This window comes from Varroa jacobsoni, unplaced genomic scaffold, assembly GCF_002532875.2.
Source record: "Varroa jacobsoni isolate VJ856 unplaced genomic scaffold, vjacob_1.0 scaffold_454, whole genome shotgun sequence".
Taxonomy (NCBI): domain Eukaryota; kingdom Metazoa; phylum Arthropoda; class Arachnida; order Mesostigmata; family Varroidae; genus Varroa; species Varroa jacobsoni.
Genome location: NW_019213356.1, coordinates 1 through 26148, shown reverse-complemented (window position 1 = coordinate 26148; position 26148 = coordinate 1). Strand labels below are relative to the sequence as shown.

Below are 26148 nucleotides of genomic sequence, written 5' to 3'. Positions count from 1 at the left end.
TTCTAAAATAGAGAATAACCCTGAAAATTTTCTCATAATATGAGAAAAAATGAACTCTGAGAAAAAATTGCTATTTGTGTAGGTACTATGTTTATTCAAATCTCCCATTACCAATGGGCTCAGTAGACCACATACAGCTGCATATGAAGATAAGGATTACGTGTTGTACTAAATCAATGAAATTACCGAGAGCGACGCATAATGAAGACGAATTACTATAGGTACATCTTTTTTTTTTTATTATAAATGTTGCGTGAGATAATATTTTTACTTTTTACATATCAAAACAATCATTATTAAAATCAAATAAGGGATACCATACTTTTTGTTGTAAGCTGCGTAATTCACAAATCACATTAACTAACAAAGTGGACACAAACGTCATAACTAATTTCTTAAAGTCCACGATTAAGAACAACTACAGGAATTGATACAAGGCATAAGATAGAGAACAAGAGCCGACTCGATACGAACGTTTAAGAACTTGAGACAATCGGAGTAATACAAATCATCATTAGTCTCATTATGAGCCTAAACCCGGTGGCAAAATGTGCAAGGACAAATTCGGTTGAATTTAAGCCTTAAGCGGTAATGGGCGATTTGTCTGGTTTGCTCGTCTGAATCAGGCGTAATCCTTCCTGGATCGAACTATCCTGCGAATTACTGCTTAACGTATTAAATTACGGATTTATTTACCTGACCTTATTTGACTAAGTCTACTAGATGACAAAATGATCGACGTCACAGGACACTTAGCTCTCCTGCGTCGTCTATAATACAAATGGGTCCCGATCAAATCCAGCAGCGTCATCTCGTATTTCGTCGAACATCGCTTCAAGAATGGCTATTGTCGCCTCAATTGCATGTGCCACCCTTGCCAGCAACTTGGAGGTGTTTTTAATCACCGTTCGCAGTTGAGCATCAGTGGTCACGTCGATAAGTCGCGCCGGTCGCTCGTCCGTATGAAAAAGCGATAACAGTAATGATTGGAGAAGTTCTACTGCAGACTTCGTCATGGCACTCACCTGTACTAAAGAGCCCCCAGCTGGCGGCGGCGTGTATTGCCGCTCATTCGGCCATTCGACCTCGTCTTCTTTAAAATACGGGTCGTCGTCGTCATCATCATCGTCGTCATCATCATCATCATCAGCGTCGTGGAAGCTATCTTCAGCGTCTGTGTACTGATAATCGCTCTCGGTGAAGTCGTCGTTCCAGAAGACTAAACCATATTCATCATATCCCCCATACGTGAAGTTAGATATAAGCTCACTCGAATATTTCGCGGGCGACGACACTTGGTCGCCTAGAGAGCCGATGTCGTCTGTGTCTATCACAGAGTCCAACTGGCGCAATCCTTTGTCAAGAAGCTTGTATTCATGCAACAAGTTGTCCAACCCCTTCGCGATTTCCAACGTAATCGTCTCATTTGAAAGTTCGTCATAGCCGTCCTCCGTCAAGAAAGCTGGCGATGAACTCCCGTAATCTTCTGAGGAGGAAGAAGGAAGCTCGATGCGCCTGGCCGGTATGGGGAGTTCAGCAGTAGAGTCGGAGTCCGAGTCAATTAACTCATTGACTTCGATGATTTTCGTCTTTGCGGAGCTGAAGCTGGTAAGCACATCGTCCACGGCATCAACTACTACCCGTAACGCTGCTAACTGCTGAACTTCCCTCGACATTACTGCACCTTCTTTATATATTAGAATATTAAACAAAACAAAATACAGATGAAGATATAATTAGTTGAACGCATAATAATAATAATTACCGTCAGTAGGTTTCTTTCTTCATTATTGTGCTTTTTCACACCGCAGGCTACCCTTTGCATATTAAAAAGAAAGTGACGCGTATGAACGTTTTTTTCTAGTTCAACGTATTATCTTATGTCGTTCCTATTTTTTGTAACGCAACTTAATTTTTTTTTCAATCGGTAAATGTTCGATATCATCTAGCTGATAAGAGATTAAATTCATTTGATTTTGATTAAAAAAAAACCAGTGACATATTGTAGATATTAGAAACGAATCTTCTCGAATATCTCAACGGTTTGTTAACTGCTTGGATAATCAGTAAATAAAAAGAAGGTTTGATGACGCTATCGGAATAATTTTCCTTAATTTTTAAGTATGATGATGATACCATATAAAATTATTGTTAGGAAGTTCCATTGGCACTCACGATTGGCGAAAACTTGAAAGCAAACAATATAGGAAAGAATATGTTTTCACAAAACTCCTAAAGGTTCGTATATAATCTAGCATATAACAAACTGTTACTTGAATAGATGTTCCGTAAGCAACGTAAAACGTCCGTAAAAAATAGTACGTTTCACTGAAGATGCCATCTATCTGTTTCGTATTTTATTCATGCATACAGTTAATCTTATCTGAGTCATCGGCGCACTCTAGGATCTCTAGCTTTAATTCGGCTGTGAATGCTAGTTAAATATGGATAATAAGTAGCCATAATTACCTAATTGTTATTATTTTCGTCATATGTAATGAAGACTATGTCGTCGAATTCTACCAATAATACAGCAGAGTGCACTGGAGATGGTGATAGTAAAGAGGTGCTTCCTGAGTGCACATTCAACCATCAACGACGTAAACGTTTTATATTATACAAGCACAAGCATTGTGACGCAAAAGTAACGTGCACACCTTGACCTTGAATGCAGTGCAACACCTTGACTTAAAAATATTCGTTTGCAGCGGCGTGCAATATCTATTTGTCATAGTGTCTTTGCTGTCCACATTGCTGTTTAACGAAAACGAAATATTGCTTACATCCTTCCATATTGCTACTATTACACAATTCGAAATAATGCCATGGGTCGGTAGTGAACTGAAAATTTGAAACATTAAGTTGCAGTTATTGCCGGGCTTTTGGTGGTGGTGTTCCAGCGAGGGTCTGTCAGAGCATGCAGTTGCACGAATAACTGAAAGGTTTTTCTAATAACTTCGAAATACAGAGAAGAAGAGGAAATCGCCAAAACACAAATCGCTAAAACGATGTTTGTCTGCTGCGACAGCGTTTATCTAGCCATGCTAGAACCGTTTATTAACGCTGGCACATGAGCGATGTACTTATCAAACGAACCTGTACGGCGCTTTGCTAACCCGTTCCTGACCAGAGACCCCACTGAATGACATGACAATCATATGATTATTTTGTCGGGTTTACAATTCTGGCGGGAAATTTAAATATTTAAGAAATTTCTATATGGGTGGAAAAAGATTTTTAGAATTCCGCATTTTGAACCTGATACTCATTTCACAACAGTAGAATTTACTTATGAATATTTACGATTAGAATATCCGAATATAGGTTTATACGTATATAAACCCACTTATCCAACGTTTTATAGGAGCGAAAAGACTCTAAGAAAAAAACCATATTGACAGTTAATTTCGAGAAGCTTTGCTTTAATGAACACGCAAACATTTCACTGAATAATGGCGCAGAACTCCAAAGATGGCGCCGTTTTACTTGTTTGAAAAGGAAGGCAAAAAAGAATGAAGATACTCCAGGTCAGGTACATAACATTAGATATGAGAGGCTCCTATGCCATATCGATTGCATATCATTATTGACTACAATGTAGATTGAAGAGTAGACATTATTTGCACATGCAGAAATTAAAAATTTCTTCTAAGAGTGCCATCAAGCTAACGATGAAAAGACTGATTTTTGCAAATGATCTGGAAGTGCTTACCCGGACGACATTTTCCGCAAAGACCTGGCGTATTCCATTGTATAGCGTTAAGCTTCATGCTGAGATCATAGTAGATGTGTGCGTCTAACTCATTTGTGGTTGTGCTAGCGTACGTGTATTCAAATTGTGCCATTATTGTGGTGTGGAATCGTTTCCACACCTAATGAGAGGATTTACTCAAATCAGTGCTAAAGTCAGAAGCACGACGCCCAGGTAAATACTAAGAGAACGAAAAATGGAAATCGGCCGCACGTACAGCTACCTTTTTTAGATGTTCAGCTTTTGATTAACGTGCTTATGTGACTTTTGAACACGCTGTTAATAAAATTTATTTATTTATTTTTTTTTAAATTTAATCACCTTTATCATCTCGTTGACAAGCTTGTGGCTAAGGTGGACTATTTAAAAATGTCAATGGCTTGGCCTGCCCTGGCGCTGTCCAGTTATAGCTGGTGTAGTATTGCTTTATCTGTACACCTTTGTACGAGCTTTTTGCATGAATCTCCAGAATGTGATAGGGTGATCGTTGTCCTCGTGTCGTTTGATGGACTGCTTTCGATGATACTGTTTAATAGCGGTATGACGATGACGCCCTGTCTCTAAACACAGTCAATTGCTAACGAAGAGAAAATGACGCTGCCATTATTTTTGGCCCAATTTTCAGCGTAATAACGTAGCTTTAGCAACAGGAACAGACGAATTATTTAGATATGCATCTCACGGCGAGCTTTCGATCCATGCCAAAACCGACCTCCCCATAGACTACCGTGTAAAAAGAAAGCGTATCATCCCGTTAGAAGAACAAATTCTGCACAAGGATATGCCTTAAAGCACAGCTCGCTTCATAAACTAGAACTTTTATATAAAATGCATTTTATAGGGGAATCCCATATATGATAGGTACCATCATCGCTAGTGAGTTCAGTAGATGAATAAGTAACGGCGACCCCTCAAGTACGTTGCGTAAGCCGCTATAATATAGTTTAATTATTATTTTTTTTATTAGCAGAGCTCAAAACTTTTCCGCAATTATATCGCACACCTTAGTACGTCTATTTTACTGAGCTGTAAAACAGGATGGTTTAACTGAAACAAGCAGGGCTAAAGAAAGCACAAACGTACGTCCCGTTTTGGGTTAAATATGAAGAAATTAATGACTAAAAAAGAGAAGAGCTAATTCACTACAATAGACAGACATGATATAACACAAGTTTATTTGTACAATTCGGCCAAACTGCCCTTGCAACACCCGAATCAGGGAAACTTACACTGAATTAATTTTAAGAACACTTCTAACGGTGTTTTTAGCTGATCTGCTCTCTAACCATATAAAGCTGTTATCGTATCACTAGAATATGAAGCTGAGATGGTAAAAAAGGGAGATCTATGCCTTGAAAACCCACTACAGCGCCTTCCCCTAGTTGCAGCCTTTTGAAGGCAAGGTGCAAAGCTCAGATTTCGCACTTCGAAGACTATACCGATCACAGCAGTAGCTGATCCGTTGGATATGAGCAATCAACCGGCAGGAGGTGGCTGGACACTTTTTGCTCCGTCACGTGCTAATGAGCGGGTGCTTTCAGCCAATCGTTGCGGACTATGAAAGCCCTCTAAACAGCCACATAACGATCGCTAACCCCTATAACATCCTTGAAAAAGACGAAAGGTGACTGCGATGCAATCGAGAGCGATCAAACCAAAACCGAAAGCAACACGACTATAAGTTACGCTAGCAGCTTCGAAAAGACAGATAGCGATAAAGACGCCTTCTAGTCACAGAGTCTGACACAATGGAAGCAGAAGCCTCGCAGATAGGTTCTACAGCAAAAGAAGAAATCAAATTTACAAACCACCAAGACAAAGTGTTTCCTTCCCGATAAAGCCATAACAATAATTAAGGGAGTTACTACCAGTCATTTGAAAGCACTATTCGAACAAGCTAAAGGCTCTAATTCGAGCTGTCAGAGATACGAAAAACTAGCGTCATCTTACTAGGCAAACAAATAAGGAAGCTTACCAAAGATCGCGAAAGGAGGATCCCCACATGAAAATAACCAAAGGCACGTCAACGGAAAGCGATGGACACGGTGGTAAGGAAAAAAATTGCAGGGAGAATAAGGGGCCGTAAAGCAATATACTTAAGGGCCCGAGTTTGACGGAAGAACAGTACTTCACACTGCTGCCGAAGGGCTGTCCAACCTTCAGCTAGACGAAGCTGTCTATTGCGAGCGTTCCATCCGACAAGCTAACACGCTTAGTTCTACTCTCGGCGAAACACAATACGGACAACCGCTCATTGCAACATTTTACCACTAAGTTTTCCGTCCTAGATGATGCAAGGCCTTATTTTTGAACTGTAGCTGCCCAAGACTTGGAGCTATGGGTACAGATAACAAAACCACATTATGCCACCTTCTAGACCTTATCGCTCAAATTATTCTGCAAGTCACAGCCTTACAGCTGCATGCTTTTAGGGAGGCAACATGCCTTTTACGCGAAGCTCTAGACAGGAATGGCATTAAGTTAGCAATTATAGCCATTTCTACAATTAGGGACAAGCAGCGCATCATGCATTTTTCCATGATCTGCGAAAAAGGCCGCTTTCCAAGAAAATCAATAAAGCCTAAGTGCAAGAACACCATAGTGAAAATCGTCATTCTTGGGATCAGTATGGGTACGTACGCTGACACAGTCCGCACTGGCCGAAATGTCATTCCGTCAACATGAGAGATACAAGTGCAACGAATTTCAAAATCCTCAATAGAGGCATAAAAATTATAGTTAAAGAGGACCACACCAATGGCATTTCCATTTGCACTGCAGCAGCTGTCACTTTAAGCACGACAATGACAGCTAACGTGCAGGTTCCAGGACAATCTAGGACGATGGTCATCAACAATAAGGACGCCACCAAAATATAGTCAGATTTTTAACGCGTTGTCCTTCGGTAAGATGGCGATTATTGATATTCCAGCCAATCCGTGCGAGCAAACACGCTCCAGGCATTATTTTTGCATCGCTAACTCATTGATCAAGGCCATCCAACTGTTCTCCAAGCAAGAACACATCAAGATAAAATAGACCCTGTGTCCAGTGAACGAGGTGGCTCTAGTCCTACAACGCATGTATTATCTCAGTCCAAGTGTTGTAAAAGGCCTTGAGCAAGGAGCGTTAGGAGCCTGCATCCTCTTTCTGTATCCGATTTGCATGCACAAATTATACACAGAAATCCTGTCTGACCACTTTTGCATCGTATACGCTTTACGTTTCCCAGCCTCATCTGCAACCGCCGATTACACACCTGGATCAGCCAGATGCATACATACAGATGGACTACGATAGGCAAAGGTGAATTTAACATGCGGGTCTTGTAACTCCGTATCTTGAAAATGCTGGAAAAGGCGTATTAAGTGCTAGCCAAACGACAAACTCTCATTTTATGCACCTACAATCTTCTATGGTACTAGTGACTGAAGTCATCGGTTAAAAAGGTGTACACGACTTGGAGCCTAGTATTCGTAAAACGCTCTTAAGCGTTGAGAAGTATACGGTGAGGTATGCCGGAAACTACCGAAAGACATGCAAGAACAAAAACGATAATTAGAAATTGCTCTGCGAAAAAGTGCTCGTAGAAAAATAGGTACAATATCGTACAAGGTAATTTTTAGTATGTTTTTCTAGCTCCTATCGCAAAAAGCGCGGAGGGCCATAACCGCGCTGTTTCCCGACAGACCTACATTCACACCCAATTGTTTTGTCTGCTAATGCAAGCTTCGACTTACATCTACTTATCATCGGTAAGGTTAAGGCGAAAATAAAAACGAGAAAAGTTCCGGGCCGTAATGCTGTCCCTACGGAAGTGCTACTAAGGCTCGTCAGAGATTATGCAGAAATCTTTCAGCGTTGGGTAGCCGAAATGCTTCGGATAGGCAACTCAACGGTTTAAAAAGTTGCGCGCTCTGCGCTTATCCCGAAGCGAGTAAATAACCAAGGGATCCATTACCATATTAACCAATAAGAATGCCAGGAGTGCTGTCAGCGGCCGTAGAACGCATGATCAACTGCAATCCAATGAAAAAGATAAGCATTGTCGGGCGATTCACATGGCTTTAGGAGAGGTAACTCCACACACACTCCTATCAACAATGTTTCGGAAATCGCAGAAGCAAGGAGGCCAATATTCTTCCGATTTAGAAAACATTACTCCTAGATAATACGTAAAACTCCGTGACCTAGTTGCGACAAACAATGTTTTTAGATCACTAGATATCCCACCGTATCTACTTAGGATGAAAGGGTCATGCCTAAGAGAGGCACCGGACTGGCGACATATGATGAAGCGGCCTACCAGAGGCCCCACAGGTTTCGGTCTTCGGACCTATTTCATAAAATATTATGTAAGATGGGGTGCTACGTCTATCTCGTTTTCCGGACGTGCACCCAGCGGCTTACATAAACGAGCTTGTGCTGGTCTTGATCGATCGGGAAATGAGTGGCAGATGTGACTTTCACAAACATCTTAACCTGGCCAGGACATAGCCTTGCACCGAAGAAGCAGAAGGGGTGTTGTTGAACGGACAAAAACGCCAGCCAGGATTACGCATTAAATCGGTTAGCCATCTGGCAGGGCTATTCAAATAGGTTAAGTACGTGAGGGTTGTGCTTACAACCGCGCGTTCACCAAGCAGTAAAGCGGGCCGTTCAGGCAACCAGCGATCTTCGACTTTTGCTCTCACGACCTAAAGGAGCCTCAGACGAGACAAGATGGTTTCTAACGTCAGTGGTGGACGACATCATGCTGCATGCCTCGCGAATCTGGAAATAGACAACTCAAAGACAAACGACGCGTAAGGTCCTGGACAGAACGCAGCACTTCATAGCCTTCAACCTCTCAAGAGAAACCTGCACTGCAACTGCGTGCAGGTTCTAGCAAATACCGTGGGATCTCAGAGTTGCTTCGACCACATTGTGAGATTTCATCAGCAAAAAACGGCGGACCTCGATCGAACAGGACAACCTGAATTCTGAACGAAACTCCTGATCCTTGGATTGGGTGAATTCTATGGTTGTGGGCACGGGTCATTAACGTATTCACTCAACCAATTGCCAGCCATGTGACCTTCGAAAAGTACTGCTATCAAATTGGTAAGAGCGCATCTCCCAGCTGCGCAAACTACGATAAAAAAGAGGTGTACGGCATCTGAAATATTTTTAGATCCTGTCTAGATGGCGACGAGGAACGAGGACGTCTGCGGTGAATTTATACTTGGCTTCACCTGGAATCCATAGGATCTACCCTGTGCCGAAATGATAATTACAGTGCTGAAAGTCGTGGGGAAAAATGGCAGCATCTGCCAAGCAGATAATGCAAATGAAGGACAGGCGTCAGATAGTAATTTGGGAAAAGGAGGCTTCTTTCGATGTAATGTTTAACCAATCGTTCCAAAAAGATTTCTCCCGTCAACAAGTACTTGATAAATAAAAAATGGTCCTGTTGTAATTGGCGTTATTAAATGTTAGTAAGCGTCGCATCGTGTTGTTTCATGCGCAGGGGATTAGCACTCATATACCAATTTTTATTTGGAACTGCCATTGGCTCCAATGGCATAGTAACAGCAACGAGGTGTTTCCATCTACTAAAATGTGTTTAGTTTTTTTTTTTTGCTGAAATATAGGTAGGTCCTGTGAAGTATAGAACGAAATATGAGTAGGGAACGATGAGTATTCCTATCCCTTTTTTTTTGGTATGCTTGTTTCCTGAAAGTGGTACTGTTACAATTAAATTGAACAATACGTACTTCAAAAGTTCAAGGTTTTAAGGGCCTGCAGCAGGAACCAAAAAAGCTGCATCTAGGAACTCATAGTACGTAATTCATTCATGGTATTTTTTCTATAGTATTTAAATCCGTGTTGACAACTATCACGCCGGGGAAAGTAGCGCTTCTTAACATCGACCTTTGAGTTTGTCATTAGTTCATGAAACAAAGTCAAAGATATATTCGGGGGTCAGTGGCTTACCGCGAAATCCTACAAGAACATGCCTAAAAGACTTGTCAAACGTATTAAGTCTATACATAATGTATATCTGCTTAATCTCGAAATACATTAGTCTTCAAGCGTCGAAAGCAGCGGGTAATACAAACAGGCAGATAAACTACAGTGTTTTACAAATAACTACAAATGGAGATTTGTTGGTTTTAGAAAGATGTTATGGTGAACTTGATATTTTCTGGGTAGGAACAACATCTAGTAAATCGGAAATATGTTTTTTGTCGATCCACTTATTACAACAGTAATAGGTGTGCAGCTATGTGGAAACGAATAGCAGCGTTTGTGCGATAGACTTTATACTTCTTGACCTTTAATAGCTCGTTTTATTGACATATTTTGTTTAGGCTTAGTGCCTTTAATATGTGGCTAATTTAATTTTTAAGCTGTACACAATTTCAATTATAAGTTTATATAACGGTAACATGGGTACTGATTATGTATGTTTAACATCAATGTTACGATTTATTGATTCAAGAAAGATTTGTTATAGACCGCAAATGATATATATACAGTATATAGGGGACAATGCTAAGATTTTGCAGAGCAAAGGGTTTTGCTTAAGCTTAGGTTATGTGGGGCTTGTTTTACTACTTCGGTAGGTGGCTCTAGAGGCACTACAAGATATGCTTGCACAGTATCTATTGGAACCTTCAGCGGCAACCTTTAGAAGCAACGATAGCTTCTAAGAAATCCTACCTAGGGTTAGATTTATATTCAACTCATCATAAATATTTTTGCGGAAAATTTTTTTGCCACCCTATTTTGCGGAATAATGAACAACACAACTTTTTTTCCAGTGTTCTACGGTTCATATAAATGTCTACTGTAATAATAGTAATTTTCTGTACTCAAATGTATAATATGCGGAGTAGACACAATTTCTGTAAAAATACACGCGGGAAACAATCAGCTTTATGTGACCCATTTACCATTATATGGAGTCAATATCTTCATAGGGACCAGACCCTTGAAAATTACAACCAGAAAGATTTTTACCGTTTTAATATATATATATATATATATATATATATATATAGAACGGCAGCCCTGAGATAAGTCGGCCATCAGTTACAGGTATTTGAGCTTTATTATAGTTACTTTTTCTCGATAAAAAAAGCCTACGCTTGATTTTTTTTCTTATCAAAATAATCAAATCAGCACGCCTACATTAATGTGAAATGCTTATCAATCCGCTTTTTACATATGTTTAGAATGGACCGATCTTGAATTGTATCCACTTACGTATAAAGTGCAACATTTTTAGCAGGTTGGCCCGCTAATGGTCACACTTTTTGCCATAGCCTAACCCTAAATATTCTACTTTTTTACATATTTACATCTTTATATGCGTGCACCTGTATATATATATATATATATATAGGTGCACACATTTAGAGCGTAAAATGTTTGTATAGCAAACAATACTGTTATAACTCGAAGTTAGAAAGGCAAGATTGGACATGTATCTATTTTTAGACATTATTAATATGTCTTTGTATAAAAGGGGGTTCATATACGTGTTTGTCCTTCTTGCTGGGTTTTAAGAAGTATTTAATAGCATTGGCTAGTTCGCCGCTTTCGGTATGTGACTCGTTATCCATATTGTCGTCATTATGATCATTACTGCTGTTGTTCAACTTGGATTTATCTGCTAGTGTCCGACTCTTTCTACTAGCAAACGCTGCCGTTTTTCCTACTTTCCTCCCCTCGGCTAATCGGTGTCCCTCAAGTGTTTTTTCGACAGAGAGATGGAAGAAAATCAGCGTTAATCCGATTCCCTATAACCATAAACACAAAATTAAGTCAAGTTATTCATACTCGACTGCGAACGACAAGAGCAATCGTATATGAATCTTTGAAGAATCGAAACTAAAGTTATAAGAGCCGAAATAAGAACGGCGGACAATGGCTGAATACAGCATGCGTTAATGTAAGCAAACGTTGATTTTGTTTCAGCTGTACTCAAAACCAATATAAATGAAGAATGAAAAAATACGCGTAAGCTACCCACACAAGTAAATAGTACCGTCGAGAATACGAGGGTCGCGTCCCTGATGTCCGGTGAATTCTGGAACATGGCGATAACAGGGCCAAACGTTTCGCCAAAACCGTTCAAGAAATTCCATAGGCCAGAGATAGGCCCGTACGTCGCAGGGTGTTTGAAATATCCCAAATCGTAGATCGCAGTATCGACAAGGAAGTCGAGGGTTGGTACGTAGGCTAAGGCAAAGCCTATTCCCAAAACGATTACGCCAAACATTGTGGCCACGTCGTTCGGTTTGCGTAAGATGTATCGGCACGGACCCATAAGCAGGAAGGAGATTCCTAGAATTGACGTTCCCAAGATCATTGTGCCCATTTTTGACCTTCAAGTTACGAACACGTAAAAAACGTTTTATTTAGATTAATCACAAAATAAAATGCTGTAACTCCTCAGCTCATATTGCTATGCACCTTAAGTGAAGACGAAGGTAGCTTGATACACATCCAAATCTATTTGTTTATATACATATATATATATGATGTTTTCAATGATACATATGACCATAGAGAGGAAATTTTCTAGTTCTTTAACTAATTTACGCTTTTTCAAAGTATAGATAAGGCGAAAAGTTTTTAAGAGACGGAAAATTTGCCTAAATGAACAATGCGAGATAGATAGGTGTATTTTTTTTTTTACCTTGCAGCGATGAACGGTGCTACAGCCAGAGCGGTTAAGGCAAAGGAAGTAGCCTCTGCGAAATAGTAGGCTGTACTGTGTTCAGTTTGAATTGTGTTTTCGAGGAACAGCTCAAGAGTGGGCTCCACGAAGCTGAATGCAGTTGTTGTAATGATCATCGTGATGACAACGAATAGGCCCTTCCATGAAAGCACAATTTCCAATGGCAATAAAGGGTCCCCTCGGATTCGCAGGTATTCGACATAGCGAAGAGAACCGTAGTTACCAAAAACGCACACTGAAATCGGAATAGTCGCTAGTACAATAATGCCGAACACGAAAAATGCCCAGAACCAGCCGAACGATGAGACGAGTAGGCTGCCAATAATTGGACCTAATGAGAAGCTGATCGCGACCGCTGCTTCAACTGCGGCAAACGCTTCGTCGATGTAACGCGAAAAAACTTTCATTATAATGCTGTGTGACGAAGTGTTGAATGCGGCAGCGCCAATGCCCTCAATGACGCGAATCTATCGAGGAAGAACACTTCTGTTACTAATTACGACCATCATTCTGTCACCGACTTGAGACGTGCGATATCCTGTTTCCTATCACCAGTACCGGAGCTTTGAGGGTTTCTGGTGTCCATCAATAATGCATCAGTAACTATATATATATATACCACTTATGCTCTAATACTTTGAATTGGTTGGAGTCATTGTGTCTATTTTCTGTATTTTTGGTGATCATATGATTTGATGAAAGAAGAAGAAGAAGAAGAACAATCGTTCTGCAATTCCTGGATGTGCCTGAAACAGGCTCAGTATAGTGTGTCCTTTGTATCCGTAGGTTCTGAAATGTTGGACGCGCTATTGTTTAGCGAGAGCACCAATTGTACTCGTTGTTATTCGCGTATTTCCATAGTCGCTTATCTACCTTATTCATTGATATGGAAGCCATCTTTCTGTACCGTTGTTTCTTCATACTGAAAAAAACAAACAGTTTTTCTAGCTATTTCGCACTGAACGTTTTCGTTTTTTTCTGGAAATACAACCAGCATATTTTTGAAATGGATTGCTTGTGTGCTGATTATGTACCAGATGTCACCCGTTCTACCCAGTACCATGTGACCGTTCGGTGCTACTTACAACGCGCTGGGCAAGAATGTAATTCTCGTAGGAACCGATTGGCAAGAGATCGAGAGCGCCCAAGGCGATGTTGGTAAGGGCGACTGTTATCAGACCGGGATAGTAGAGATACTCAACACCGAACCGAGGAATAAATGGGCCGAAAACGAGCGAGGAGATCATTGATGATCCTGCATATAGAACAAAGGCAAGTGAGACGTGCAACTCACTGACTGTACCTGAAATGATGGATTGATAAATCGATTCAGTTATTAACATGAACTGATTGATCCGAACAATCTCGGGAACGATCGTTTGTAAGCCAATAGAAAAGGGGAGCTCTAACATTTTCGTATAGGCAATGTGAAAAGATGCACTTTACAATCTGTGTTTTACTGCGCGCTGTCAGCGGCATAACGGACGAAATAATTAGTAGTTATATCTACATAAAGTGTAAAGATCTATACTTTTGCGGAAACAAGAAAACGACACGTAAATAGAAAGCCAAGCCGTAACGGCGAATACGCAAATGAATCGTATCCGTTGCGCTGTTAGCGTCGTAAATGGTTTAAGCTTGACGTAGTTTTCGAGGGAGCTATCTCTACGAGTATCATTGACGCGTAATCCTATTAGCAGACAAGACGTCCATTTCGCACGAGGTGACTGTTTGTGAATATCGGTAAGGTGAACTGACAGAGGCAGAATGCAGTATTACTTTTGAGACGCCACAAGACCGCATATGTAGCAGTGGTCTTTACGTGAGAGAATTCAGGCAACTACCTCGATAAGATCATTGAAATCGATCGGGTCTTGGATCGTGCGGTTCTATGGTATATTGGCCTGAACGAACGCTATTTGTTTAATTGCAAAGAGATAAAAATACTATTAATCATCGTCATCGTATCGACAGTTGCACAGTCGTTTCGGGAAAGGTTCGTCCTTGCCGTCGCTGTTTCCTAACATAAGATCATCTTTTTTTTCCGGTTTACAATTTAGATATCTGCCAAGGAACTGGACGGATCGGCGCCCTGAAAACGTGTGAGAGACGTACAAGCTGAACTGACTTTGAGGATAGCACCTGGAAATATCAAATGGCTTACCAGTGCCTAACTCAACCACGTGCACAACGTAACGTTGGGTAAACAACTGATAGTAGTCTCGATAGAATTATGCCGATTCCGCTAAAAGTTTGCATTAGAAAAATAGGGATTCTCTAAGGACGTAAAATTCAACATGGAAATTCTCACGAAGGCAGCCGCTGGATTAGAGTGCCGTCATAACAGCGTGCTATTAAGAAACGTCATGCAGAAGGTTTAATCCGCTAGGTATACGCAGAGCACCAAATAGGACGAGGCAACGTTTACCTGGTACCGGTAAGCATTAATAAGTAGCATTTGCTAAGACCATTGTGATTTTTCGATTCAAGGAACTCATCAGACATGGAAATAATTCGAAAGGAAAAGAAGCAACAGGTACACACTAACGGAAATCATCTAACCATCTTCGTAGAGGTACCCACAGTCAAAATTTAAGCCTACGGACCTAACTCTCGTAGGAAATCAGAATACATTGTATTAACCTTTAAAACATTTTTCAAAAAACGAAGTGAGCAACGAAAGCGGAGGCCGATAATGTGAAATAATCATTTGGCATTGACAGTTATCCTGCTGTTATTAAACTAAAGATGTTACGAAGTTCTTTGTGGGAACTTTTTTCCAGGTTCGTGCAACAACGATAGGGAGTCCCTCTTAAACTGGCATTAAACTCTTGCTCGTCATTACGTATTGGTATACTGTTAATTTCTTATATTATTATTATTACGTAAATATCCATTTAGATAATAGTATATTGTTCGAGATTTTGACATGAACGTTGTTTTTGTTAGATCTAAATTGTAAAAATAGAACGTTCAATCGGTCGCTTATTACTGCATGGTAATACGGTTGACACAGAATGGCTTGTACTAATTAACGCAGTGTAACATCCTTCTGCTAACAAGGGAATGCTAGTTCTAACTAGGTAATGATAAAAATCAGACAGAGGCATAGTGCCCTTACCTTCTTTGCCAAATTGTTCCATCTTTTTTGCAAGATGCTGTGGTAAAATAGGCGCAATAATGCTACCCGCGCAGAACGACAAAAAGTTAACTCCGGTAATAGTGGCTAAAAGCCACGCCTCGCTTCGGCTGATGTCTTCGGCCAGTTTGCCAATAACCCATCTGCCCACGCCGGCAAGACACGCCGAACACCAGGATGGCTCATCCTCGAAGGACCAATTCGATGTACGACTGCTGTGGGTAAACGGGGACGCGGCGGGAGGCGTTAACCACTGGCCGGGATCACTGCCTGAGCTCGATAGAGATGCTGGAGAGGTAAGGTTGTACGTGATGCCAGATAGGCGCGTATTACAGGCGGACCCTTCGTCGCTATCATCCCTGTCAGTGAGCGGCGGATGAGTTGAAAGAGCAGCAGGCATTGGGCAGAGTCAGTTGGGATTCCTCTAGACGGTGATATGGGATATTCGACTAAAAAAAAAAGTAAAGACGCGTTCCGGATTAGCTGCCGCGAGCAGATTTCATGAGCTGTTCATAATCGTTGAATACTCTTGCGGAGGAGCATATGGAGCGTTTCTTGCGCCGCTCGTCACAGGCACGAAACAGTTATTTAGTGGTGGCCACTGCCGGTGCGCTCTTTTGTAGACTATCGATTGGATAAGTCTTTGCCTAAATATCAAGCATAGAATTCTGACTCTAAACAAACTGTAGAGATGATCCATGCGCCTATTTAGGTGCCTCGCCCAGGTACATCTCTCTATTCTAGGAAGGAATTTCTGTTTCGAGGTCTACATATTTCTATGAGTTTCAACTATAATCGATACTTTGAAATAATCATCTAATAATTAGTTGAAATCCCTTACTGTAAGTTAAGAGTCTAGAGCTAAGTGATCTTTCATTCAAAAGATACTTGACTTGGACATTAAAATTTGGAAATAATAATAATCAATATTCCCAGAACAAAATGGAGGTCTAGTCCCTGTAGCTCAATTCGTGTTTTTTGTGCTGTATCTAGCGATACCGGGTATATAATGATAAAATAGGCGGTAAGTGCAACCCAGTGGCGGTGCGGAAATGTTCAGGAACTCCAAGCTTCAAAATATGGTTCCCTTGTACGTTCGATGTCGTACTAGATCTGACAATTAGCTCAAGAATACAGTACGTTGTCTATTTTGCGTATAGAAAGAGCATCAGCAACGTCAAATTGTTGCTGAGACAGCGACTGCGTATTACCTGCGGCAATAAAGACGGCATCAATATAAAGTAAAAAGTTTCTTTGAAAACATTAACCATAGTGCACTGCCGCTTATGGAAGTTGTGGTCGTACAGTGCGGTAGTCAAAATAAGGCCTAAATGCAGTAAAGACGTCTTAACAAGAGATACAGGATAACGACTTAACAGGAGAATTACGGGAAGATCAATGGGTTTATTCACGCTGTTACAAAGCGAGCTATCTGCTTGTCCAAACATAACTTCAGGAAGTTAAGGTGACCTCGAGATACCCTTCCGTCAACTTCCGTCAAGCCGAGGTAAATATCCAGACGCCTAGAATTTCACAGCGATGTAATGCAATATTAACCGAAGCCTTTGCAGCACTGCTACCGCCTCCCTCATTGAGAATAAACGTATTATATAAAAAAAAAAGACACGGGTTTCAGCAGCTTTATAACACATTTTAGATTTACGTATACTTCATAGTTCTTTTGACCAAGTAACTACGAGCATGCAGCTTCAAGGTAACTAAAATGCTAAATCTAGCTCTAGTCAGCCTAGAAGCAATTAGTTATGCCTACGTTTCCTACGGGTCCTGGCTTCATACATAATCGTGTCTTAGATAGTGCTCTGCATGTCAAAAAACAACGGCCTAGACAAACATTTGAGTAGTTTCTTTAAAACAGTTTCGTAGGACGAATGGCCTAAAGTGTGTACCTGAGATAAATCAGGCATGGCATCAGTGAAGGATTAATCACGAAGCGGTCCTTACGAATACAGTTTTCCCTATCGAATATTTTCTTCAAGTTACGCAATTCGTGGACTGTAAATTAGGTGACGGTGCTACGTCAGTAGAAAGCGAGTGAAGACGATGCAGCTTTCTAGGTGTTTCTTTTGACACGGACAATTGCGTGTCGTCGAACGTGGTTGGTAGAGTTACAAAGGAACAGTTGCCAAGAGGATCGCATACATCTTGACAGGCAAAAGAAGATATTTTTTAGGGCTCAAACCAGCCGCAGCCACAAATCGACATGCGCTCCGTTTGCAATCAATGCTTCAAACGTTCGGCCGACATGATTTTTTTACTGAACAAGCTTATTCAGTGCCTGTTAACAGCATGACCGCCTGCCAAGGAACTGAAGTCCTGCCCTCCGAAACGTCATACACAAAGAAAAAAAGTAATCCGCACGACTCATCTTTATAGATAGGGGGTGGTCGCGACGAGAAGTTGCTGCCACAAGGCTCTTACCTATGTTATCACATGGCGTGTGACGAGGTTCCTGAAAGCTTGTTTACTTATTCTCGCACAACTCTCCACTTTATGCAGCATAATACCTCAGAAAATGGGTCGTATCTGTCGTCGACCAAAATAGGCTCTTTACGTCGTGTTTGCACATTTCAAATCGGTGTTTGATACGGTCCCCCAAGACAGGGATTTGGCACAGCTTATTCGGAAGATGCTGTATCTGACTAGAGCGATTTACGGTTAACAACAGACGTTATCCTACAAGATACTCCATTAACATAGATGATGGAGTGGTCCAGCCAGAATTGTTATTTCGATCAACCTAGGCATAGCACTGGATGATAACCCAAATCCAGTGTACCTCTGTTTTCGTTATGGCTGCTTTATGCCGGCGATCTTTTCCTTATTGAAAAAATACAGTTTTATGTCGAGCGGACTCCCGCAAAGCTCTCGTTAGGCGTCAGAAACGCAAAACTGGTAATCAATAGAAACAAGACGGAGGCCATGAAGTCTCACCGCAGATTTAAACACTCTACCACTCCTGTTTATTTCAAATTTACTTGTACATGTGGAAAAAAGATCGTCGAGATCGATCCCGATTCTCATTGATAAGAGAAGCGATGATCAATGAAGCCTTGAGAGGGGCAAACAGAACGAACTGACACACACCACATAGGTCTTAGCACATTTTATGTGGTATATTTGTGTTTCATTTGCCCAACGCTACGTGCGTCTGTATAAGGAGTAGTAAAATGTGTATCCAGGTAACACGCTGTGGTCCCTTCTATGAGCCATCTCTCTGGCTCTAGCACATTGATTCAGACATGTTCTAAAAAAATGCAAGTACACGCATAGAGTAAACATTACTAACCTTAAATTACTGCAGCTGATTTGTAAAACACCTGTGAACTCAAATCAAATACGCTGGCGATAAGTACTTGTTTAAGCCTTTGTAGCGATAACAAAACTTTGTTTGTTACGTTCTTTGCGCTTGCTTTGCAGTGTATTGACGGAACGGAAAAACGTTCGTATCAGACCTGTTGTTTATAGTATTCCCTGTTTTTTTTTCACCTAATTGCGTTTATGACATTATAACTTTCGGGATATGTCCCGCTACCCAACTACACAGTGGTTGGCGAGTCTATTTTGTCAGATAGATTAAGGTAACCGCTATGGCGATTGCTTGTCTGAGAGGGGCATACCTCTTGGATTATTTGTAATTTATCTGTGTGTGTGTGTGTGTGTGTGTGTGTGTGTAGCTTGACATTAACGCTTATACGAAAGAGAAAGCATCCATAGTTACACGAGCGTTAAAGTCGAGCATAAGACAAGCAAAGGAAAATCTTCATCCGAGGAGTCTATGTTTGTAACTCAATACGATACGATAGTTGAGAAGCCAACTCCGTAAGTGTAAGGAAGGACATCCTTAATGCGTATCATTACCCGTCAGGAATTGTTTTGAATAAACGCATGGAATGTCGTACAATTACTGACCTTTCTTTTGGCCCGGAGTATTGTTCCCTGACATTCACGATTTCTACAAGAACGACTCCTATACAATCGTTCCACTTTAATCCGGCCTCCTGTCAGCACCTCGCAACTCTAACACTTCGCGAGCCCTAGCAACCATCCGGTAATGAAGCTGCTGATACTTAATTAAAAATACGAATCTTGAATGTCCTAATTTCCCACACGTCTCGGCAACTGAACGTAATCGAACGCTTGCTTGGATAATAGTCGACCATTGTATGCTGGATTTCGCTATGTTATGGGCTTATAGCCTATAGCACTAGGACGTTCGTGGACCGGCATGCACTCCCAAAACGTTGAGACTGGCTTTTTCCTGCCTACCTATGGGCTAATGCGACAGGTAGCTTAGCTTACCTTACCAATGAGTAGAATAGCATTCACAGCGTACTAAAATCTACGCAGGCGCCGCCTCTACTTGCGGCAGCCAATGGAGCGACAGGAATGATCCTCAAAAAAAGAGACCACCATCCCCCTCCCCTTTTTGTTTTTCTCGGCAGCAACAGCAGTAGCGGTTACGATGTTCACTATGTCCGAGAGTTTTTTTTTTCTCTGCGTGTTTTGTTCGTGGTCTTTTGCTGCTTTGAAGCTGGTCCTGAACACAGATTTTCATCTACAGCAGGACACGTTAGAACACATTACACTTCATTTAAATTCGAGTAAAAGCGATTTGACTCGTGTGCTAGAAAAAAACCTGTCAGTAAGCGCACGAGCGCCAAATACACCGCTTCTACCCTAACCAACCGGTTTAGCTGAGGGTTGCCGATAAATCTAAGATGTAGAGGTAGAAATGAACAGTCATCTGTCACTAAACGGGAGAATGATATGGACAATAATGTCCGACCACATAGCATAGGTGTTAACTAATTAATTAACCCTAAGTATAGATATTTTCTAATGAAGCGTTTCAGCAGAGACGAGGCCTGCGGTAAAGCCAATCTCTGGCATCACGGACTATAACTACGGCTGTCGCCAGCATAAGTGTAGCGTTGTTACGCGGATGAGTTTACGTTTGTATTTTATTGGCGACAAACAGACGCCGGGACAAAAACACCGCTAATAATCAATGTCCCACCATTATCATATTATGTGGGGTGCCGCGTTTAAAAAGCCGACGTTCAAAGGCTCGGCGCCGTGGCGATCGACCGGGGCGGAAGGAAGATCATCGTCGTCACTGCGATTTACTCAATAGCATTTTTTTAATGACGTTCAGCGTGCCATCGAAACTAGTGACGAACGGAGAATACAGGAGAGAATGTGTCCATGAAGCAGATACCAAGTGAATCGATTGTTCAGAAGGCAGCGGAAGACGCGCCGTTTAACGCGTAGATAAAAGCCCGATTAGAATCTTAATAGTCATGCACTATCCCATATATATAAACAATACATCTAAAACAAGGTACTGCTGTCGTCGCTAAGTTGACTATTAGAAAAAAATGTACAACATTATTCCAGTTATACCTTCGACAAAAGCTAAATGCGCCCTGTGGTACGCGCATAGTATACAAGTTGGTCAACCGATTCCGAATTCCGTGGCACGTAGAAAGCTCTGTTAACTAAGTTTACGCTGGGCCGTGTTACAATCCTATCGAGAATCTACATAGTCGTATAAGCTCGTACTTACCTCTCGTCAGCTTTTTAATCATTCTGTTCTTATGGTTTCAACAAGAAGCGAGTGGAAAACCTCGGTCTATAGAAGTCGTCGATGAGTTGGTTTACACATTATTTACCACTGCTACCAGCAACGCAGAACATGTGTAACATTTGACAAAACAATTTAGCTGTTACTTATTGGCGAAGTTTTTTCTCGAGAGTAAGAAGACTACCAGATGAAACTAACGTTATTTTCTATGTTTGCGCCACCGGTAAACGTAGGCCAGCCCTAAAATGCTAATGGTTTAAGGTAGTAAAAATTCGATATAGCAAGGTCCAGCTGAGGACTACGGTGGGAGTTTTTTGAGTCTCAGCTGACTGGACTCCCTGCACAAGCAAGCAAATTCAACATTTCCAATGATGAACGTTGTCACACATTTGTGTGACACATAGTGCTCGGCCAATTAACATACGCTGGACGACACGAGCACCATAGATAGTGGTACGCAATGCGCAATGACTGCGGTCCTTATAACCTAGGTTCCTTTTTATAATTTTGTTTCTTCAAGAAATCATTGAACTTTAGCTGATATGACCTATCTTACCAGCTGTTTACTCTAACGTTATTTTGTTTCGCAAAAACGTTCCACTTTCCGGACGGCATAAAAGCATGTCGTACCTACAGATCAAAGACATGGGCGAAGTGTGGTAAACTTTGGCCACAAAAGCAACCAGAGGAAAATAGAAAGCACAGTCTTTCTCCAATAAACGTTGTTGGGTAGAAAAAGTTCTATTTGGCGTGCGGTGCACGTAAAATGTCGAATTTCGAAATAGCTACGTCATTCTCATAGTGCTGATATTACATTAGGGCCATTGATTCGATCATGTCGGTCGGCGATTTTTACATTCGTACTTAAAATTCGGTCACGACATGCGTCTTCTAAGATACACCTTCGAGCTGTCCACTAATCCACTGCTCTCTCTAATGGTATTCGCTGCTTGATAGAATGAACCAGCTGTGCACATGTTGCAAGCTATCGATCGGCGCTAAAAAGGCGGCTGACGCGATCTGCCGTTTGTTAATCATCTGCCTTTCCGACGTTGTTAGCACCGTAATAAATTGCAAATATTTCCACCGGTAAAATAGCGAGTCGATTTTTTACTTCGAGAGCTCTGCCTCAAGCGAAACTAGGACACCTCACAGTGAAGACACGAAATTTGCTGCTGAAGTACAATGACACATACGTTTGTCTGACCGCTTATAGTTATGGTGATGATCGTAATCTTAACGTTACAAAATACAGAAGTGCCTCCAGAAATAAGCTTCAGTATGATTTAGACACGATCCAATGTGTTTTAAGAAACCAATGGTAAAAGTTGCGCCACAACTTACGCCGGTTTCTTTCGTGTAAAAGGCATTTCTAAGATCTCTTTTTTTTTGTTGGAATTGAACACACAAATGTTGTCCTACATTATTACATATTACCTTGTAGCTACCAAGCCGGATTTTATTGTCATAATAATATATTTTTATAAGTGATTTTTTTATTTCGGCATTACAGCTTTCACCGTACGCAGTAGTTGAACTAGTAACCATATTTTTCTTTCTGGATTTTCTTTTGTGCATAGGATTTGTCATAGTTTTAAGTGAATATGAAGAGCAGCGAAGTGGAGAAGAGTCACATCCTGGGAACTACAATGTCTATATAGCGAACCACATTCTCTTGGACCAAGGCCTTTTTAACGTTAGAAACCCTCGCTATGGAGACCTCCTCTATAAACGTCTGAGAGCTGTCTTCCTTCATAGTCAGTACTGAAGCATAATCGACGGAATAACGTTAACGGTTCCTGGCCATACATAATGAAGATGCAGTCGTAAATTGCAATACCTAACATGGATTTCTCGAACCGCTTCAAGCTCGAAAAACTCAAAGGCATAATGCTTTGATCGACCCAAATAGTCAATCAAATTCGATGACATAGCTAAAATTCGTAGAGAAATTCATACCTTAACTGTAATAAGTTAATTAGTAATCGGTCCAGAGGAATCTCTTATTTTTGATTACCGATGAAGAGCCCGTAGACAACATACCAACTCAGTACGAACTATAATGGAAAAACTGCCATCCATATGCCGCTAAACGCAGACCTCTTTCCAAATGGGTGGATGAGTTCTGCTAAAACAGTTTAAACCTTATGAGTGCCTGTTCTAATTAATTTATCACGGAAATAGAGATTTCAGCGTAAAGAGAGCTTAATGAAGAATATAAGTGCATTTAGTATCTACATTATAAAAATGTATAATATAAAAGCCTTCAGCTTTCCTTATTTTCATGTTATTCATTTTCTACGGACGTGGTGTGGGCCATTGGAAGGTCGTTCATAGCTCGAACGATCGAAAAGTTCGAAGTATCGAAAGGTTTCGATACAAATCGTATTTCAAAATGAAGTTCTCGCTCTTTTCATGAAAATTACAGCATCAATACTTTCACCAACAACTGCTAGAAGATGTCTAATAAGGATTTTCTGTCAATTTCGTCATGCGTAACTTGTCGCAACGAATTTACTAATAGTTCTATTATCGTAATAATACAAAAGAAATAAATTAATATTGGGGTTAAATCCAACTGAACTTAGTAATAAGCGACTATTATGTACCCTGCTTGTTGTAAACGACCCGGACGGAAATCGTCTCTTTAGGTCGGCATAATAAATATTTGTTTAGGAGTACGCCTGCCGGAAGCGCCATCATACCTAGCCGTCTTGCAGCTCAGGCTGAAGTCACCACTGAGTGGTTCCGATTTCTCATTGAAGCAACCAATTCGTGACGCTTTTACATAAATTAAGTTTGCCTTTAATTAGATTTAGATAGAAGAATAGAAAATTAATTAAATAATACTATCATATTATACGAAACACGAGAATGCTTCAACCGTATCTGTACTGACGGTAATCAGAATATTCATCTTCAATGATACTGATTATATCTTTCGGTTTCACGTTGGAAGTATGACACAGTTCTATGTAATTATTGCAGACTCGTCAGAATTTCAATATTGAAAGTACGTTTTAACGATAATAGCTTTACCATGATTGGACAAGGCTTTCAAAAATAAAGTATCAGTCGCGCGCGCTTTGCAGGTCGTTTACCCGATTATACCTACAATTGATATTTATGCATGCGTGTTATATTTTGACATACCTTAGGTGCACTGCTTCCATACCCAATGACACTCCCGTTGGCGGGCTCACATCGAAAGATTCGTTTAAGTGGTACACGAAACCCATAACAACGGACCTAAGGCTGCTGTCCATTCCGGCACCCGGATGGTCTACGCTATCGATAGGTTGCCATAGTTCTTCCTATTTTACCATAGTCAAGTACAAACTTAAATCGAGTCTTCTTATAATAGCAACACCTCATCTGCCTTGGTAAACCGTTGTGAGTATTTTGGTCCGTTAGGCAACCTGCGTATTAAAGGTCGCCTATTGTATTGTATTAAAGGGTGCTTTATTGCTCAGCGGTCGTGTCAATACTCGATCATTGATTTACCCTTTTATTTCCAATTCTCAAGCTTGAAACAACTGTATGATAAATTGTATTTTTCGGTACTTGTTGCATAGGGAAGCGTCTGTGGGAGAGCTGACACCCCCTTGATACTGGAGACTAGATCCAAAAAAAAACCATAAAAATACACTATCTTGTGTAGTACGTTTCCATCTGCTCGATCTACATACCTTGAAAACAAATAATCCATTGATAAATACAAGATTTTTGGGTCTGGAACAGTGACTCAAATGCACATGACAGAGTTTGTAGAGGTTGCTCAATTGTTGATTGTTTTAAGGGTCTTCGTCATCTAAATTAGCGATACCATAGAAAAATGACAGCTTCTCAATCACAGATTGACAAGATGGCCCAAACTTCGTGTATGCTGGGATGACAATATATCGGAAATTAAGTTGCGGAAATTAATGAGCGCCGAAAATTACCTATTAGGTGTAACTTGATGTAGTTTAAAAACCATAATCTACATTATGTACATTTTTGCCAACATAAATATTAAGACCATTATTACTTGACTAATTAATAACGAAACTAATCATTTTGTAAGTAGTCATGAAACCTTAGTATAACAACGTGTCAAATACTTATACTAAATAATAATTATATATATTCTAACACATAAATCGGGCTGACTCAATGTGTTGTTTCTCAATTCACTAAAATACTCCGCCTAGCTTGTTTTTATGTTATTAAACCTTATCAACACAAAAGACGAAAAGGATTTGCGTGAAATCATCTGAACTAAATGAATTGTTTGAATACAAAAGAACTATCTCTGAATAAACCTAATACTGGAACTATTACCGTGTCTCAAAGACAGCAGGCGGCTACAGCTGGTCGTACAAGCGTCTATTCGGAACTGGTGGACTTTTGCCAGGTCCAGCTCAGTACTGCTTTGTATTTGTTGTTGCAGTAAAGCAACACGGTATGAATTCAAGGCCCGCCTATTGGGAAAGTTTCCACGGAAAGCATCACCTGACTGCTTGTTAGTATTAGACGGTATGAAATATACCGAGAAACTATTACGCTGCACGCGTTCACCCAGCAGAAGCGATTTCTGTTATGTGGATTTTAAGGTGTTCCTAAACTATATCAAGGAATCACGCCTGCGTAAACTGACGGAGCATCGCTGCGCGATTTCATGACTCAGTGAAATCACCGAATGCACTAAAATGTAGTTGAAGCCGCTGAAGATTTCAGCGCTAACGGCAGTCGGCGTAGCACCGATCAAAAGAGCTGTGTCACATGCTCCACGGAGTTAGAAATGGCGGATCTTGCAATGGCGGATTATAAGAAAATGCAAAAATCAGACATTTGTGTAAACCCTTCAGCTCATGCTGAAGCCACAACCAGGCTCTCCCGCTCGGCATTTTAAAAACTGTCCTTAAAATATGTATATGTAT

General features: G+C 40.8%; 2 protein-coding genes and 1 long non-coding RNA gene across 10 annotated transcripts; 1 reads left to right on the top strand and 2 right to left on the bottom strand.

The window, feature by feature from the left end:
• Positions 1-216: 216 nt before the first annotated feature.
• LOC111260579 (uncharacterized) lies at positions 217-3152 on the bottom strand. Its single transcript, XM_022833452.2, has 2 exons — positions 3097-3152; positions 217-1687 (listed from the first exon to the last, which is right to left on the bottom strand). Exon 2 carries the CDS (start codon positions 1674-1676, stop codon positions 771-773), a length of 906 nt encoding a protein of 301 aa, XP_022689187.1. The 5' UTR covers positions 1677-1687; positions 3097-3152; the 3' UTR covers positions 217-770.
• Positions 3153-10039: 6887 nt separating this feature from the next.
• LOC111260582 (MFS-type transporter SLC18B1) lies at positions 10040-21553 on the bottom strand. 7 transcript variants are annotated; one of them, XM_022833457.2, is made up of 7 exons: positions 19552-19924; positions 18929-18959; positions 15604-16070; positions 13568-13785; positions 12441-12949; positions 11772-12126; positions 10040-11538 (listed from the first exon to the last, which is right to left on the bottom strand). In XM_022833457.2, exons 3-7 carry the CDS (start codon positions 16019-16021, stop codon positions 11233-11235), a joined length of 1806 nt encoding a protein of 601 aa, XP_022689192.1. In that variant the 5' UTR covers positions 16022-16070; positions 18929-18959; positions 19552-19924; the 3' UTR covers positions 10040-11232. The 7 variants fall into 7 exon arrangements, with proteins under 7 accessions (XP_022689192.1, XP_022689195.1, XP_022689191.1 ...); XM_022833460.2 differs by lacking the exons at positions 18929-18959; positions 19552-19924 and adding an exon at positions 21209-21553 and having other exon boundaries at positions 11787-12126; XM_022833456.2 differs by lacking the exons at positions 18929-18959; positions 19552-19924 and adding an exon at positions 21209-21552.
• On the top strand, positions 14091-15588 carry LOC111260583 (uncharacterized). Of its 2 annotated transcripts, none has more exons than XR_002680414.2 (4): positions 14091-14225; positions 14543-14684; positions 14973-15057; positions 15266-15588. It is a non-coding gene; the product is annotated as an uncharacterized LOC111260583 (long non-coding RNA). The 2 variants fall into 2 exon arrangements; XR_002680415.2 differs by lacking the exon at positions 14091-14225 and adding an exon at positions 14263-14376.
• Positions 21554-26148: the final 4595 nt, after the last annotated feature.